General features: G+C 52.0%; 7 protein-coding genes across 7 annotated transcripts; 5 read left to right on the top strand and 2 right to left on the bottom strand.

Annotated features, from left to right (window-relative positions):
• Positions 1–161: 161 nt before the first annotated feature.
• Positions 162–2,351, top strand: BO83DRAFT_318685 (pentatricopeptide repeat protein; the record flags this gene model as incomplete). The annotated part of the gene is made up of 1 exon (XM_025527749.1): positions 162–2,351. One exon carries the CDS (start codon positions 162–164, stop codon positions 2,349–2,351), a length of 2,190 nt encoding a protein of 729 aa, XP_025385521.1.
• A 195-nt stretch (positions 2,352–2,546) lies between these two features.
• BO83DRAFT_318905 (protein kish) lies at positions 2,547–2,995 on the bottom strand (the record flags this gene model as incomplete). Its single annotated transcript, XM_025527757.1, has 2 exons — positions 2,547–2,793; positions 2,880–2,995. The coding sequence occupies 2 exons, from the start codon at positions 2,993–2,995 to the stop codon at positions 2,547–2,549; spliced, it is 363 nt and encodes a 120-aa protein (XP_025385522.1).
• Positions 2,996–3,282: 287 nt separating this feature from the next.
• Positions 3,283–4,473, top strand: BO83DRAFT_419266 (putative transcription initiation factor TFIID subunit 13; the record flags this gene model as incomplete). The annotated part of the gene is made up of 2 exons (XM_025534874.1): positions 3,283–3,709; positions 3,789–4,473. The coding sequence occupies 2 exons, from the start codon at positions 3,283–3,285 to the stop codon at positions 4,235–4,237; spliced, it is 876 nt and encodes a 291-aa protein (XP_025385523.1). The 3' UTR covers positions 4,238–4,473.
• Positions 4,474–4,540: 67 nt separating this feature from the next.
• BO83DRAFT_100050 (uncharacterized protein) lies at positions 4,541–5,045 on the top strand. The gene has a single exon (XM_025525849.1). It carries the CDS (start codon positions 4,590–4,592, stop codon positions 4,887–4,889), a length of 300 nt encoding a protein of 99 aa, XP_025385524.1. The 5' UTR covers positions 4,541–4,589; the 3' UTR covers positions 4,890–5,045.
• A 156-nt stretch (positions 5,046–5,201) lies between these two features.
• BO83DRAFT_318683 (eukaryotic translation initiation factor 3 subunit F) lies at positions 5,202–6,389 on the bottom strand (the record flags this gene model as incomplete). The annotated part of the gene is made up of 3 exons (XM_025527748.1): positions 5,202–5,424; positions 5,504–6,216; positions 6,285–6,389. 3 exons carry the CDS (start codon positions 6,387–6,389, stop codon positions 5,202–5,204), a joined length of 1,041 nt encoding a protein of 346 aa, XP_025385525.1.
• A 529-nt stretch (positions 6,390–6,918) lies between these two features.
• BO83DRAFT_318943 (UTP25 family protein) lies at positions 6,919–9,066 on the top strand (the record flags this gene model as incomplete). The annotated part of the gene is made up of 4 exons (XM_025527758.1): positions 6,919–7,210; positions 7,262–7,458; positions 7,514–8,091; positions 8,148–9,066. The coding sequence occupies 4 exons, from the start codon at positions 6,919–6,921 to the stop codon at positions 9,064–9,066; spliced, it is 1,986 nt and encodes a 661-aa protein (XP_025385526.1).
• A 613-nt stretch (positions 9,067–9,679) lies between these two features.
• Positions 9,680–11,767, top strand: BO83DRAFT_380622 (DMT family transporter). Its single transcript, XM_025531790.1, has 2 exons — positions 9,680–10,318; positions 10,484–11,767. The coding sequence occupies exons 1-2, from the start codon at positions 9,938–9,940 to the stop codon at positions 11,537–11,539; spliced, it is 1,437 nt and encodes a 478-aa protein (XP_025385527.1). The 5' UTR covers positions 9,680–9,937; the 3' UTR covers positions 11,540–11,767.
• Positions 11,768–12,202: the final 435 nt, after the last annotated feature.

The following is a 12,202-nucleotide window of genomic DNA, read 5'->3' on the forward strand; positions in this document are numbered from 1 at the left end:
ACAAACCGCAGCACAGGCTCCGCCTCGAGCGACGGAGAGAAGGACCCCAGGATGCAAGATCCTTTGTCGACGATGCGCCGCAATCGAATACGTCCAGTCAGCCAGATACTTTTTTAAATAGTGTGAGGCATTCCAGTGTCTACAGCACTGTTCTTCCGGAAATGAAGACCCAACGCCTCTTCCCTACAACTACCTTCCGCCGATCTGCAGGGAATAGTGTACTTTATAACCAGCCCTCGATTACCAAAAGGGAGTTCTCACTTCTGTCGCCTGGAGTTGCTTCTCGCAATGCAACTTTACTATCGCTCATCAACAAAAACACAACACTATCCTTCGTGCAGAAACGCAGTTTGCGTACCCCGCCTACCCTCGCGAGCTTCAGCGATGTGAAGCCGCTTTTGACATTGCGGTTTGGAAAAGAAACCAAAGCCTTGGATTTGGCTATCAGGTCCGGATCTTATATGTGCAGTGGAGATGATATTCGAAAATGGAGATTCGCGCAGAGAGAGTTATTTCAAGCGAAGTACGATGGGAGAGAAGTGCAGGAAGAGTTGGTGCCTTACCCTCTAGACTCGAAAGATAAGGAACTGCTGGAGGCCATTCAGACGGACAGCCTAGGAGCGTTCCGTGAGGCCTGGAATGGCCTTACCCCGATGGAAATGGAGATTCACTGGGGACGATTGTCGCTGTGGCTATTGCGGAACTCTCCTGAGCTGGCCTTGGAATTCCTCTTAGTCACTTGTCAGGCTTCTGTCAAGCCAGTCTTTGCCATGATTGCGGACTGTCTAATCTACCTGGACACTCTTCATTCTCGGGAGATGCAGCGGTGGACCAAGAATTCCCACAACTATCAGTCTGTCATACGTGCCTGTTTGGATCCTATGCAGTGGCCTGTCTCCTATGTGCCGCAGAAGGGTGTGCGCTTCTTTATAAAGAAGGCTGACCGTAGCGCCGTCTATGAGGCCTGGGATCTTGTGGAGACCCGGAGGCATAGATTGAAGGGCGAGACCTACCTTGGTTTCATGGGCCGCTTCACGGAATTCAAAGACGTTGACAACGCACTCCTGGCACTGCGCCGAGCTGGGCGGCAGTTTTGGAGATTACAGCAGAGTCCCATGGAGATAGCAGTTTCACGCCATTGCAGCAAACTCTTGGTCCTCGACTCGGTTGTGGATAGCCCGGATGGACGCAATTTCCGCATTCTTCCTGAGCTCCTCAGTATGGGGGTGCAGCCCGACCGAGACATGATGAACGTGGTACTTTCCAACGCTTTCAAGACAGGGGATCCTCAATTAGGGCTTGACGTACTACGCCACATGAAGGCTCAAGGCTTCCAGCTTGATTCGTACACTTATTTGACTCTACTTAGCGATGCTGTCGCTCGTCAAGACAGAGAGCGAATGACACACTTGATGGAGGAACTTGAAAGCCAGCCAGAGCTCAAGAAGAACCCCTATATTGCGAGCAAGCTTTTCCACTCTCACTTCGTTTTTAACGTGAAGCACCTCGATGGTGCTACCGACCGCCGGGAGATTTTCTACTCTCTGTTGCGCATGTATTGTGAGCTGCATGACATAACGCCCTTGAAGGAGCTCTCGATTGTCCCTCGTCAGTACGATCTTCCAACGACTGGCGAGAAGACACCGCCGTCCGTCATTGCCTTGTATCTCGTTATTGCGACTTGGCTTCGGTGTCAAGCCCACGTGGGCAGTGTCGAACGTGTCTATACCAGGTTCCGGGAATTGGTGTTGCAAGGCCACAAAGACATAGCCCCTCTAGCTGCGACCGACCATACCTATAATGAGTTCATGCTTGCGTATCGCAACAATCCACACGGGCTACGACCCGCTGTGCGCGTTGTTGAAGATATGCTACAGTCTGCTACTGAGGTTGGCGCCAAGACTGCCAGCTCTGAATCAACATTCACGCAGACACAGCCAACGGTCTTGACCTGGACGCTGCTGTTGAGTGCTTTCATCTACAATAACCAGCCACTCGCGGCTGAGAAGGTGAGAGAGATGATGGCCAAGCATGGAGTCGTATACAGTATGACGACCTGGAACGTCATCATCAGCGGGTTTGCAAGCCAGCAGAATGCATCTGCCATCGCGCAGTCTATCAAGGATCTCGAGGATCAGGGCCTGTCTATCGATGCTTACACGATGAAGGGCCTACGCTACCTCCGGGATCCGGAGCAGCTCTGGATTGCTGTGGAACAGCTGGACCTGAAATCTGCCTCACACTTGAGGAGGGATGCTTTCAATCCGAACCCCGAATCTCCCCAGCTGGACGAAGCGGAAACTGAGCAGCTGCTCGATCGAGGCCTGCAACGTCTAAAGGCCAACGCATGAGATACCCTTTCTTCTGTTTTCCCGTCTGTTTCTGTTTATTCTCTTGCATCTCTAGCGCGGACCTGGGATTACGGTGGTTTCGGACAAAATCTTTTTTGAACATAGACATCCTGATAGTGTAGAATTTATGTACGACATACAGATCAATAATCATGAGAGACCCCTGCAAGTGAAGAAGATGCAAAAAGAGAAGCTTCAGTAACGCCACCACCTGGTAGAATGACCATCTAATCTGAGACCGCAAGGAGTTGGGGCGAGTCGATCAGCCACCGAAGAAGATCGAGACCTGGCAAGAATATAGGTATCAGCTTTCCAGATTAAGCTAGTGGTTGGTTCCCGCAAGGTGCTTGGTATACTTACAGCCATCACGACGCAGCATATACTGACATAGGGGCTCAACCGTTCACCGATTCGAGCACACTTCCAGAAGATCCCGAAGAAGCTGAAGACAAGATCAGGTCAGAACCATGTCACTTCATAGACTCGATATGGGGTCCACTGCAGACAGCAGCAGTCAGCAGCACTTACCCACTCTGATTGCGGTCCATGATCCCAGGCATCATCGAGTGTGCATATGTGCTCGTGCAGATGATAAGCAAGAACACGAGCAGGAGTGATTGAAAGTTGAACAAGGCAGACTGCATCATACACTAGAAGTTAACGATCCATCACCAGTAGAAGTGGCAGCAAATGGGAAGGGAAGATTGCGGAGTATATTCACTGACCATCTTGAGGGTATATTCCCGTCGTTCGAAACCTCACTGCCTCTAAATTACTTTCTTCTTCTTCCTTGCTCCAATCCCTCCCAGGTTGTCTGTATCTCAAGAGGTACCTTTTATCGGTCGATGTAAACCAACAGACGAGAAGTAACAACTGATGAGCCAGAACGACTTCCGTCCCGCGCGCAACCAAACCAAGTGATTCTGCCACCATGTCTTCCGTCACGAGTCCCCACCGCCTTTCTGCGCGGAAGTCCGGCCATCATTCCGCCGCAGCTCCTGCTTCAATTCGCAACACATCTTCTGCTGCCCGTCCAGCCTCGCAGCGTCTCCGCCGTTCTCTGCCATCGCAGCAGACTTCTAGGGCTTCACCAGCCCCTCCCCGTCAGCCCAGCACTGGCCATGTGTCGAGTCAGCTCGCTTCTGCTTGGCCGTTCAATCCCCAGGAAACAGAACTAATCCGAGCCGGATACCGTCCCGCCTTCAAACCGCAACCCGTCGCCGAAGCGGACGAACAGTCCTCGAACAATAGCAACAAGAATAACAAAAAGAAGGGGACTACCACTAAGAAGAATAATATGGCGGAACCACGAGCCCGTGCCGCTAGGCACAAGGGCCAGATGAACTTTGCATCTGAACGTACGTCCGCCGTCGTTGGTTACAATCGATAACTAGGTCTATAGTGGTTCTCCGTTGCTAACATTAACCCACATATCAGTCCGTCTTCTCCTTCTTGCCTATGGTGACCCCCGTCCGCACCCATCGTATCCCCCCGAGCCACTCCCCGAAACCATCCGTGTACTGGACGAGATTGTCACCGACTTCGTTCTCGAGATGTGTCACGGTGCGGCACAGTACGCCAGCTATTCCCGCCGACAGAAGATCAAGGTCGATGACTTCCGATTTGCGTTGCGCCGGGATCCGAACAAGCTTGGTCGTGTGCAGGAACTTCTTCGCATGGAGCGTGAGCTGAAAGAGGCTCGTAAGGCATTTGATCAGAATGATGATCAGGTCGGTAACTTGAAAGATGCGGGCAAGAAGGGCCTTGAAGAGCTTGGTGAAAGCGTTGATGGAAAGAAGAGTAAGGGCAAGGGGAAGAGAAATGCGAGACGCGATTCGGATGCAACAGAGGATACGGCGCCGAAGAAGCGAAAGGTCGTAGGATGAGCTGAAATGATCTCGTCCGATACCTTTCCTTGCTGCTCTGGCTGCTGCTTCGTTTTTTTTTTTGCTTTTCTTGTCCACTGTTCTGGCGTTCGGGTCTACCGGGGTAGGGTTGTTCCACCTGCATTTGTAAACATATATGATATCCACTACTATCTGGTCGGCATTGGGGGGCGTTACTTATGTCTCAAGATTGAAAATCCTATTTAGCTAAAACTAACTAGCTCCCTGAATTGATGAAGATTATCAGGGGATCTATCATTACTGTAAAAGGTAAAGCTGCATCGATAAGAGGTGATCTGCCCTAATTAATACTCTATTGCAACGTCTACTATCAATAGAATCCTAAACAGACATGAAAGTGAACATGCCACAAATATACTGCATATGTACCTCAAACCCACCGAAACTAACCCTACCCTACACCACATACAAGAAAAATAGACAAGAACGAAAAGCAAGCTTCTGTTGCAAGGCTGATTGCATGTATTTAAAAACATCTCTTTCTGCTCTCTTTTCCCATTTATTTCTTCCATTTCAAGCCAGACAGACGGACTCCCATACGCCGTTCGTTGCTCTTTTCTTTCATTCTTTCATTCTTATTACTTTTTCCTCCTTTTCATTATTTGGGGTTCGTTGGGTTCGGTCTTCGTAAGGTCCTATCCGTCCCTTATGATGCTCAATTTTTCGGGGTGATCATTGATGAGGGTGCGTATTGGCAGGAATCCTTGTAGGTAGGCTTCCATCCATACAACATGACTTCCCCTGGGTTGACACAAGAACCGGATATGGACTGGAAACATATCATATATCCAGGAAATGAAACGATATCAAAGGGACATGCTTTTTGTTGCGTGGCGAGAGAAATAGACTGAAAAGAAAAAAGAAAAAAGAATTTTGCACAAATGAAATAAATGTTAAAAAGAGAAATGGAAAGGTATCGTTATAATAACCCTATGATATCCTCTTACGCGCGAGCCTCCTCTCCACTCCGTTCTTGAGTCCGCTGTTGCCCGCCCCGGCCTCCTTTGCCGCCCCGTTGGCCGCCGCGCTTGTCGCCCGACTCGCCGCTGCCGGACTCGCCTCCAAGAGTCAGCTGGGCGGTTGCTAGCCGGTTGGACAGCTCCATCTGTGTACGGATGGTGTTGGCCAGGTAGGACACGACCAGGACGTCCTGGATGTGGTTGTTGCTGTTGTATTTTTGTTAGTTTTTGATACTTGGTTTCGAATGGATAACTGAGGGTTGGGGGAGGGGAAGGGGCAACATACAAGTCACGCTCAATGTCAGCGGGCTCAACCTTAGGTGCCAGAGCCAAGGTGTTGAGCAGGTACTGTCCCAGGGCCGTCGAAGCAGGAGCCTCCTCGTCAATGACAGACTCAACGTAGCGGGAAACCCGGTCGATCATGCCCAGAACATCCTCAATCGCACGCTCCAGAGCCTCGATATCAGTGAAGATGTTGGCACGACGCTCCTCAGCATCACGGGCCGCAGCAATAGCCTCCAGACCACTCTTCTCGGCCTCACCGTAGCGGATCTCGTAAGGGACGGGGATGAAGGCGGCGCTGTCGGCGGCTCTCTCCGCGGTCACACCAACGGGGGCGGAGATGTAGGCGCGGGTCTCGATATCCTTTCCAGCCTCGGTGGAGACGGTCAAGTGGACGGCAGGGTGAGGCCATGTGCCATCACCCTGGCCGCTGTAGAAGTTCTGGATCAAAGCGGAAAAGGTGTTCAGCTCGGACGAGGTGGCGTACCAACCCACAAGCACTTCCTTGGGGTTGGCCTTCAGGTGCAACGCAAGCATCTGCTTCTGGTATTCCATGTCCACCTCAACCTGGTCTGTCGTCTCCGTGTGTCCAACAGCGAAGGTGCTGCGGATTTCCACCTCGGTTCCATCCTCGGATCTGGTTCCCAGCAGAGTACCGATGACACGCTCCTGGTCAGCGTTGCGACGGAGGGAGTGGTCCAGGATCGAGAAGAGTGCCTAGCCCAGAGAGTTAGCACTATGACCCTGGTCGAAAAGTCTGTAAGACCCAGCCATATAACACGTACCTGGGGTTGGATGACAACGTTCAGAGGGGCGGTTGTCGGTGCAGTCCCCACTGCCACGGGGCCCAGAGGGCGAGCGAGGTGAAGGAAGGAATCAGCTTCAGCCATGATGGAAAATAGGTCGAGCGGTCTCTCGGGTTGATCTCGTCCTGGCCGTGGGGGGGGGGGAAGGAGTGGCACTCTGGGGTTCGGGATACTAATTAAATCTTCCGCCTCTGATGCCGCGACGGAGGTTCTGCTGCGAGGCTCAAATTGTGTGTGCGCAAAGGGAATTTCGCGCTAAGATAAGATAAGCAACTCCCCCCCAACGCCGCGAAAAAATAATCCGCCCAACTGCAATCAACCCCGAATTGTTGCTGTTCCAGTGGCCGTAGCCAATTTAATTTTGCATTTACTTTATTGGCAATGGCCCCTCCAAGAGGTAGAGCTCCTAGAGGCCGCGGCAAACGCTCGAGAGGGCCCGTCGGGCGCCGCGATGCCTTCCAGGCTTCTCGGGTTGCCGACATAGAGTGAGCATCACTTCCGCGCTGGTCTCTACAGTACAGCTGACCAACCGTGCAGGTCTGATGATTCTTCGTCCGGTGAAGATGGTCCTGTCGATGAGCATATGGAGGGTGGTATGGCCGAAGAGGAAGCCATGGATGTCGGTTCGTCCAGCGATGAAGAGGATGAGGAGAAGTCCGGTCGTCCTTACAACGAGCTGCTACAACTGTTGAACACATCTACCGACTCCAAGGGCCCAGCCCGCAAGAGGAGAAAGGTCGAACATAAGAATACAGAAACCGTCGAGGTTGTTCGCGAGGACCCTGTTGCGGAAGAGGACGAAGAGGCTCTCGGGGAGGACGATCTAGAGCAGCAAGAGCCTTCGGATGAAGAGGACAATGCGAATCAAGAAGATGCTGGTGCACAAGATAGTGATGATGAAGACGGTATGATCTTATGCTGTTTATCTATTTTGCCATTGCACTAATGTTGGACAGACAACGATCCTTTCGACACGCACTTCACGAACCCTACGGAAGACGAGCTGGCCAAGAAGATCAAGGCTATTGGGGAGAACAAGTGGAAGAATGCAAAGAAGGAATTGCCAGAAGGCTTGAGGCTTGTGCGCACTATTCCAGATACTGGAGACGATGCGTCCTGGCTACCTCCAATGAAGCAGATCTCAAGCGTGAAGGTGAGCGTGGCAGCCCCAGTCTACTGAAACGGCCGCTGATCTAGATCCGGTACAGCTTAAGAGAAAGCTTAAAGAGCCAGCCTCCGATAAATTCCCCCAAATCGGTGGACAGGCCCAGCACATTGCTCCGTACATCTTCGGCTACCAGGACGTTTTGTATGGAGCCCGGACGCCATCCAACTCGGCCCAGATGCGCGATCTTCTGGCCCTCCACGCCACCAACCACGTGCTCAAGACCCGCGATCGAGTGCTCAAGAACAACACACGCTTGGCCAAAGAGCAAGACGCCGACATTGATGTCCGAGACCAGGGCTTCACTCGGCCGAAGGTACTTTATCTCTTGCCTACCAAACAGGCCTGTGTGCGGGCTGTCGAGTCCATCACCCGCTTCTTCCAACCCGAGCAACAAGAAAACAAGAAACGTCTCCTCGACACCTTTTCGGCGGCTGATGACCCATCATGGGAGAGCAAGCCGGACGACTTCCGCGAGCTCTTCGGTGGCAATGACGACGACATGTTCCGTCTGGGTCTCAAGTTCACCCGCAAGACTGTCAAGTATTTTGCGCAGTTCTACACCTCCGATATGATCCTAGCCAGTCCACTGGGTTTACGCACCATCATGGACCAGGCAGAGTAAGTCGATCAGCCTCACCCTCGGGGTCCAGAACGTTCTATCTAACGCCTCACAGTGTAAAGAAACGCGATCATGACTTCCTTTCGTCTATCGAAGTAGTAATCGTCGATCATGCGGATGCATTGCTCATGCAAAACTGGGATCACATCGACTACATCATGAAGCACCTCAACCTGCAGCCCCGAGAGGCGCACGGATGTGACTTCAGTCGTGTACGGACATGGTACCTGGACAACAACGCGCGGTATGTGCGGCAGATGATCATGCTCACCTCATTCGTCACTCCGGAGATGAACTCGGTGTTCTCGACGCACATGCACAACACCTCGGGCAGGGTCAAGGCCACGCCGATCCACGCGGGCGCGATCACCGAGCTCCCCCTCCCGGTGTCGGTCAGGCAGACATTTACCCGCTTCGACTGTCTCTCGCCGGCGAAAGACCCCGATGCGCGATTCAAGCACTTCACCACGACCATCCTCTCGTCGCTGGTGCGCGACATTGCCTCCGGTCGCGGCAAGGCCAGCGCTGGCGGAACCCTGATCTTCATCCCGTCGTACCTGGACTTTGTGCGCGTGCGTAATCACTTCGCCACGTCGCAGCAGACCACCAACGTCTCTTTTGGAGCCATCTCCGAATACACCGAGCAGCGGGAGGCGGCGCGGGCTCGCTCGTATTTCATGAATGGGCGCCAGTCGGTGCTGCTGTACACGGAACGTCTGCACCACTTCCGTCGGTACCAGCTCCGCGGGGTCAAGCGGATCATCATGTACGGCGTGCCTGAGAACCCGGCGTTCTATAGCGAGATTGTCGGGTTCCTAGGATTGGATCCAGCGGCGTTGGTCGAGGCGGCCGAGGGAGGTGTGCGGGCGTTGTTCTCCAAGTGGGATGCGCTGAAGCTGGAACGAATTGTGGGCACGCAGCGAGTGGGCAATATGATGCGCGAGAAGGGAGGAGATACTTTTACGTTTATGTAGATCATATATACTAGGATGTGAATAATATATCTGTATACTGTTGAGACAAACCAACAACTGCTTAACACAAAGTCTGGGCACGGACCTTGAGTAATTGATAAAGTTTTGATCCCTGCTGCTCACATGCAGATGCACATCTCATTGAATTTCCATGTTGGCGTCGTATCCGCCCATATATTCTACTCCATGATGTGATATCGCAGCGCAGTATAATCAACTCTTGTTAGGATCACATTAGCAAACATATATCTACTACCTAGCAGCTACCAGATATATAGTAGATCCGATAAGCGCACCACAACCAAGGAACCATTCCCATGCACAGCCAGCAACCCCCAAGGATACCTGCATAGCATTCAGTCAGATTGTTATGCTTCCTGAACAATACAATACATTCTCATATACTCCTTTCCAACAGCACACTCAAATCGATATAACAACTAAAGAATAGTAAGATTCGGACAAAACTCCCCTCCAAACCGAAGGGTGTCACAAGGGCCCGATTAGTCATGCAACAAAAACCAGGCCGATCGCGGCTCTAAAAGCAGTTTGGTGTCACGGGCTTATTTTGACTGGGATTCATTATTTTCTTTTTTTTATTTATAAATAAGTTGATATCGTCGCATTCCAGTGCTCTTCCAGCCGGTCTGTTGACTTTCAAGTTTTTTTCCTCTTTCCAAAGGGGGCGCAGGGATACACTACTACTTTACTTATTTTTCATTTTTCATCCATGAGTTACATGAACGAGTAAACGATACTTTAAAACCGTTTTGTTTTTCATGAATTTATGAGTTACGAAGGAAAAGGAAATCAAAAGCACGAACTAACCAAAGCAAAATCACTTACCTTACCCGGAACCACTGGAAACAAAATGTCTCTGAATCCATCTGACGCAAGGGGCGTCAACTCGACCGCGGGTGAAGAAACTCAGCAAGAATATGTAACTTTACTACCGGCTCAGAACAATCAAGTCGATGAGCAGCAGCAGCAGCAGCACGTTGTCTATTCGGAGCAGACGCCACTGCTTCATTCGGGACATGGACATGTTTCTGCCTCAGCTTCTTCAAAAATGCAACACTGCTCAGCTCAGCCATGGTGGAAGACGGCGCAGCAGGTATCCTGCGATGTCTGGCTGCAGGGTAAGGGCATGATCTTGGTCATGTTCGCGCAGTTCTTTGGCGCGTCAATGAATGTCATGACGCAGGTTTTGGAAATCAAGGGTCGTGATGGGAAGGGGTTTCATCCGTTTCAGGTGCGTTTCTATATCACCTACCTATCTGCTGGATAGCTAGCTATCCTAGTAGATGGATGATCTACTGTGTGTACTGTGTAGGGATCGCCCACTCGCGGGGCTGCTCCCTCTAGTCGAGACACTAGATATCCCTGCTCAGGAACCCGGCTGATCCCCGTACTACAGATCCTGTTCGCCCGCATGTCTATCACTGTTCTCGCTAGTTACCTCTACATGTGGTACGCGCGAGTACCGCATCCGTTTGGAACGCGCGAAACCTTTCCTTTGCTGATGCTGCGCGCTGGAGGTGGATTCTTCGGCGTCTACGGGCTCTACTACTCCGTCCAGTATTTGCCGCTCTCCGAGGCGACCGTGGTGACTTTCCTAGCCCCGATCCTGAGCTGCTATGCTTGTTCGCTCTTGATCCCCAACGAGACCTTCACGCGCAAGCAGCAACTTGCCGGACTGGTCTCGCTGGCGGGTGTCGTTCTCATCGCTCGGCCATTCCCGTTCATGCGCTCGGGCGCCGACTCCGAAGAACCGGAGCAAGGCGATAAGCCCGGTGCCACCGATAGCTACCACCACGTGCTGGCCATCGTGGTGGCTGCGGTCGGAGTGCTGGGAGCCTCGTGTGCGTACACCACGATCCGGATGATCGGACAGCGCTGTCACCCGCTCGTCTCAGTGACTTACTTTTCCACATTCACGACGGTCGTAGCTACACTGGCGATGCTGGTCATGCCCTCGGTTCCGCTGGAGCTGCCGGGAACGCTGTGGGAATGGACGCTGCTTCTTGGGCTGGGTGTTAGCGGATTCTTGCTGCAGTTCCTGCTCACGGCAGGTCTGGCGTATGTGCCGCCGGTGCGGAAGACCAAGCCCAAGACTTCAGTGGACTGGGATCGGGACTATGGTACGCGCAACGAGGAGGAGGAAGCATCAGCGAAGCCAACATCGTCCGGATCGCGGGCTACTTTCATGCTGTACACGCAGATGCTGTTTGCCGTGTTCTACGACCGGGCGATCTGGGGTAGTACGTTGTCGGCGGTGAGCTGGGCGGGATCGGCGCTGATCCTGGTGAGCGCGATGTATGTGGCCATGGCGCGAGAGGGCGCAAAGGGAACCGCATCCGAGGAGAAGGAGGGAGGAGATCAAGAGGGCACGGACGAGAACCGGGCTGGAGTGGCTGCAGAAGCGCGTCTGGAGGAGGGCGGGGAAAGACAACAGAGCGGGGGTCGCGCATGAGGCGTTTTGCAAATCGCGCGACGATCTGAGGGATTTGCCTGAAGTTTTTTTGGAGGGAGGGGAGGAAAAGGAAGCAGGTCGGCGTCACAGTGCATAGCTCGACAGCGGAGGGAAAAGGTTGAGCGATGCCACATGTCGATAGGGGGAGGAAGGGCTCATATTGCATAGCATACTGGCGCAGAGCATAGCAGTATATACAAAGGATATATAACGTCACTAGTTATGGGGTCGTGATTGATTGATTAATTGATTGATTGATTGATAGCAGTGAAAGTGAGGCGGTCGAATGCAGTGATACTCCCACAATAAGTATACGCTAGTAAATGATGCCAGTCCGCAAGTGGCAAAGTGTCTAGAGAGCTCCACTCCAATGGGCATCCCCAATTGCTTTTGAGGTCTTTGATTGGTCATAATGTGGAAAAGTGGCTGAAGCTCTTTCTGGATTGGGAATGTGATAGGCTCGCTTCAATACTCTTACCAGACTAATACTGATACTGACGGAGATAGTGGAGGGAGGGCAATCCGGGGATATCACATCTTCTTATACTACTCTTTACTTTGTTCATGTAGCATCTCTACGTGGTATTTTCAATTGGATACAACTCTCCCCATTCCACAAGTCAAGATATTCTAGCATTAATACTACTACCACCACTATTACTA

Source organism: Aspergillus eucalypticola, assembly GCF_003184535.1.
Source record: "Aspergillus eucalypticola CBS 122712 chromosome Unknown BO83scaffold_22, whole genome shotgun sequence".
Classification (NCBI taxonomy): domain Eukaryota; kingdom Fungi; phylum Ascomycota; class Eurotiomycetes; order Eurotiales; family Aspergillaceae; genus Aspergillus; species Aspergillus eucalypticola.

Coding starts and splice junctions, on each gene's coding strand:
- BO83DRAFT_100050 (XM_025525849.1), top strand. CDS start 4,590: ATGAAAGTGAACATGCCACAAATATACTGCATATGTACCTCAAACCCA.
- BO83DRAFT_380622 (XM_025531790.1), top strand. CDS start 9,938: ATGTCTCTGAATCCATCTGACGCAAGGGGCGTCAACTCGACCGCGGGT. Junction 10,319..10,483: donor AGGGGTTTCATCCGTTTCAG/GTGCGTTTCTAT, acceptor CCCGTACTACAG/ATCCTGTTCGCCCGCATGTC.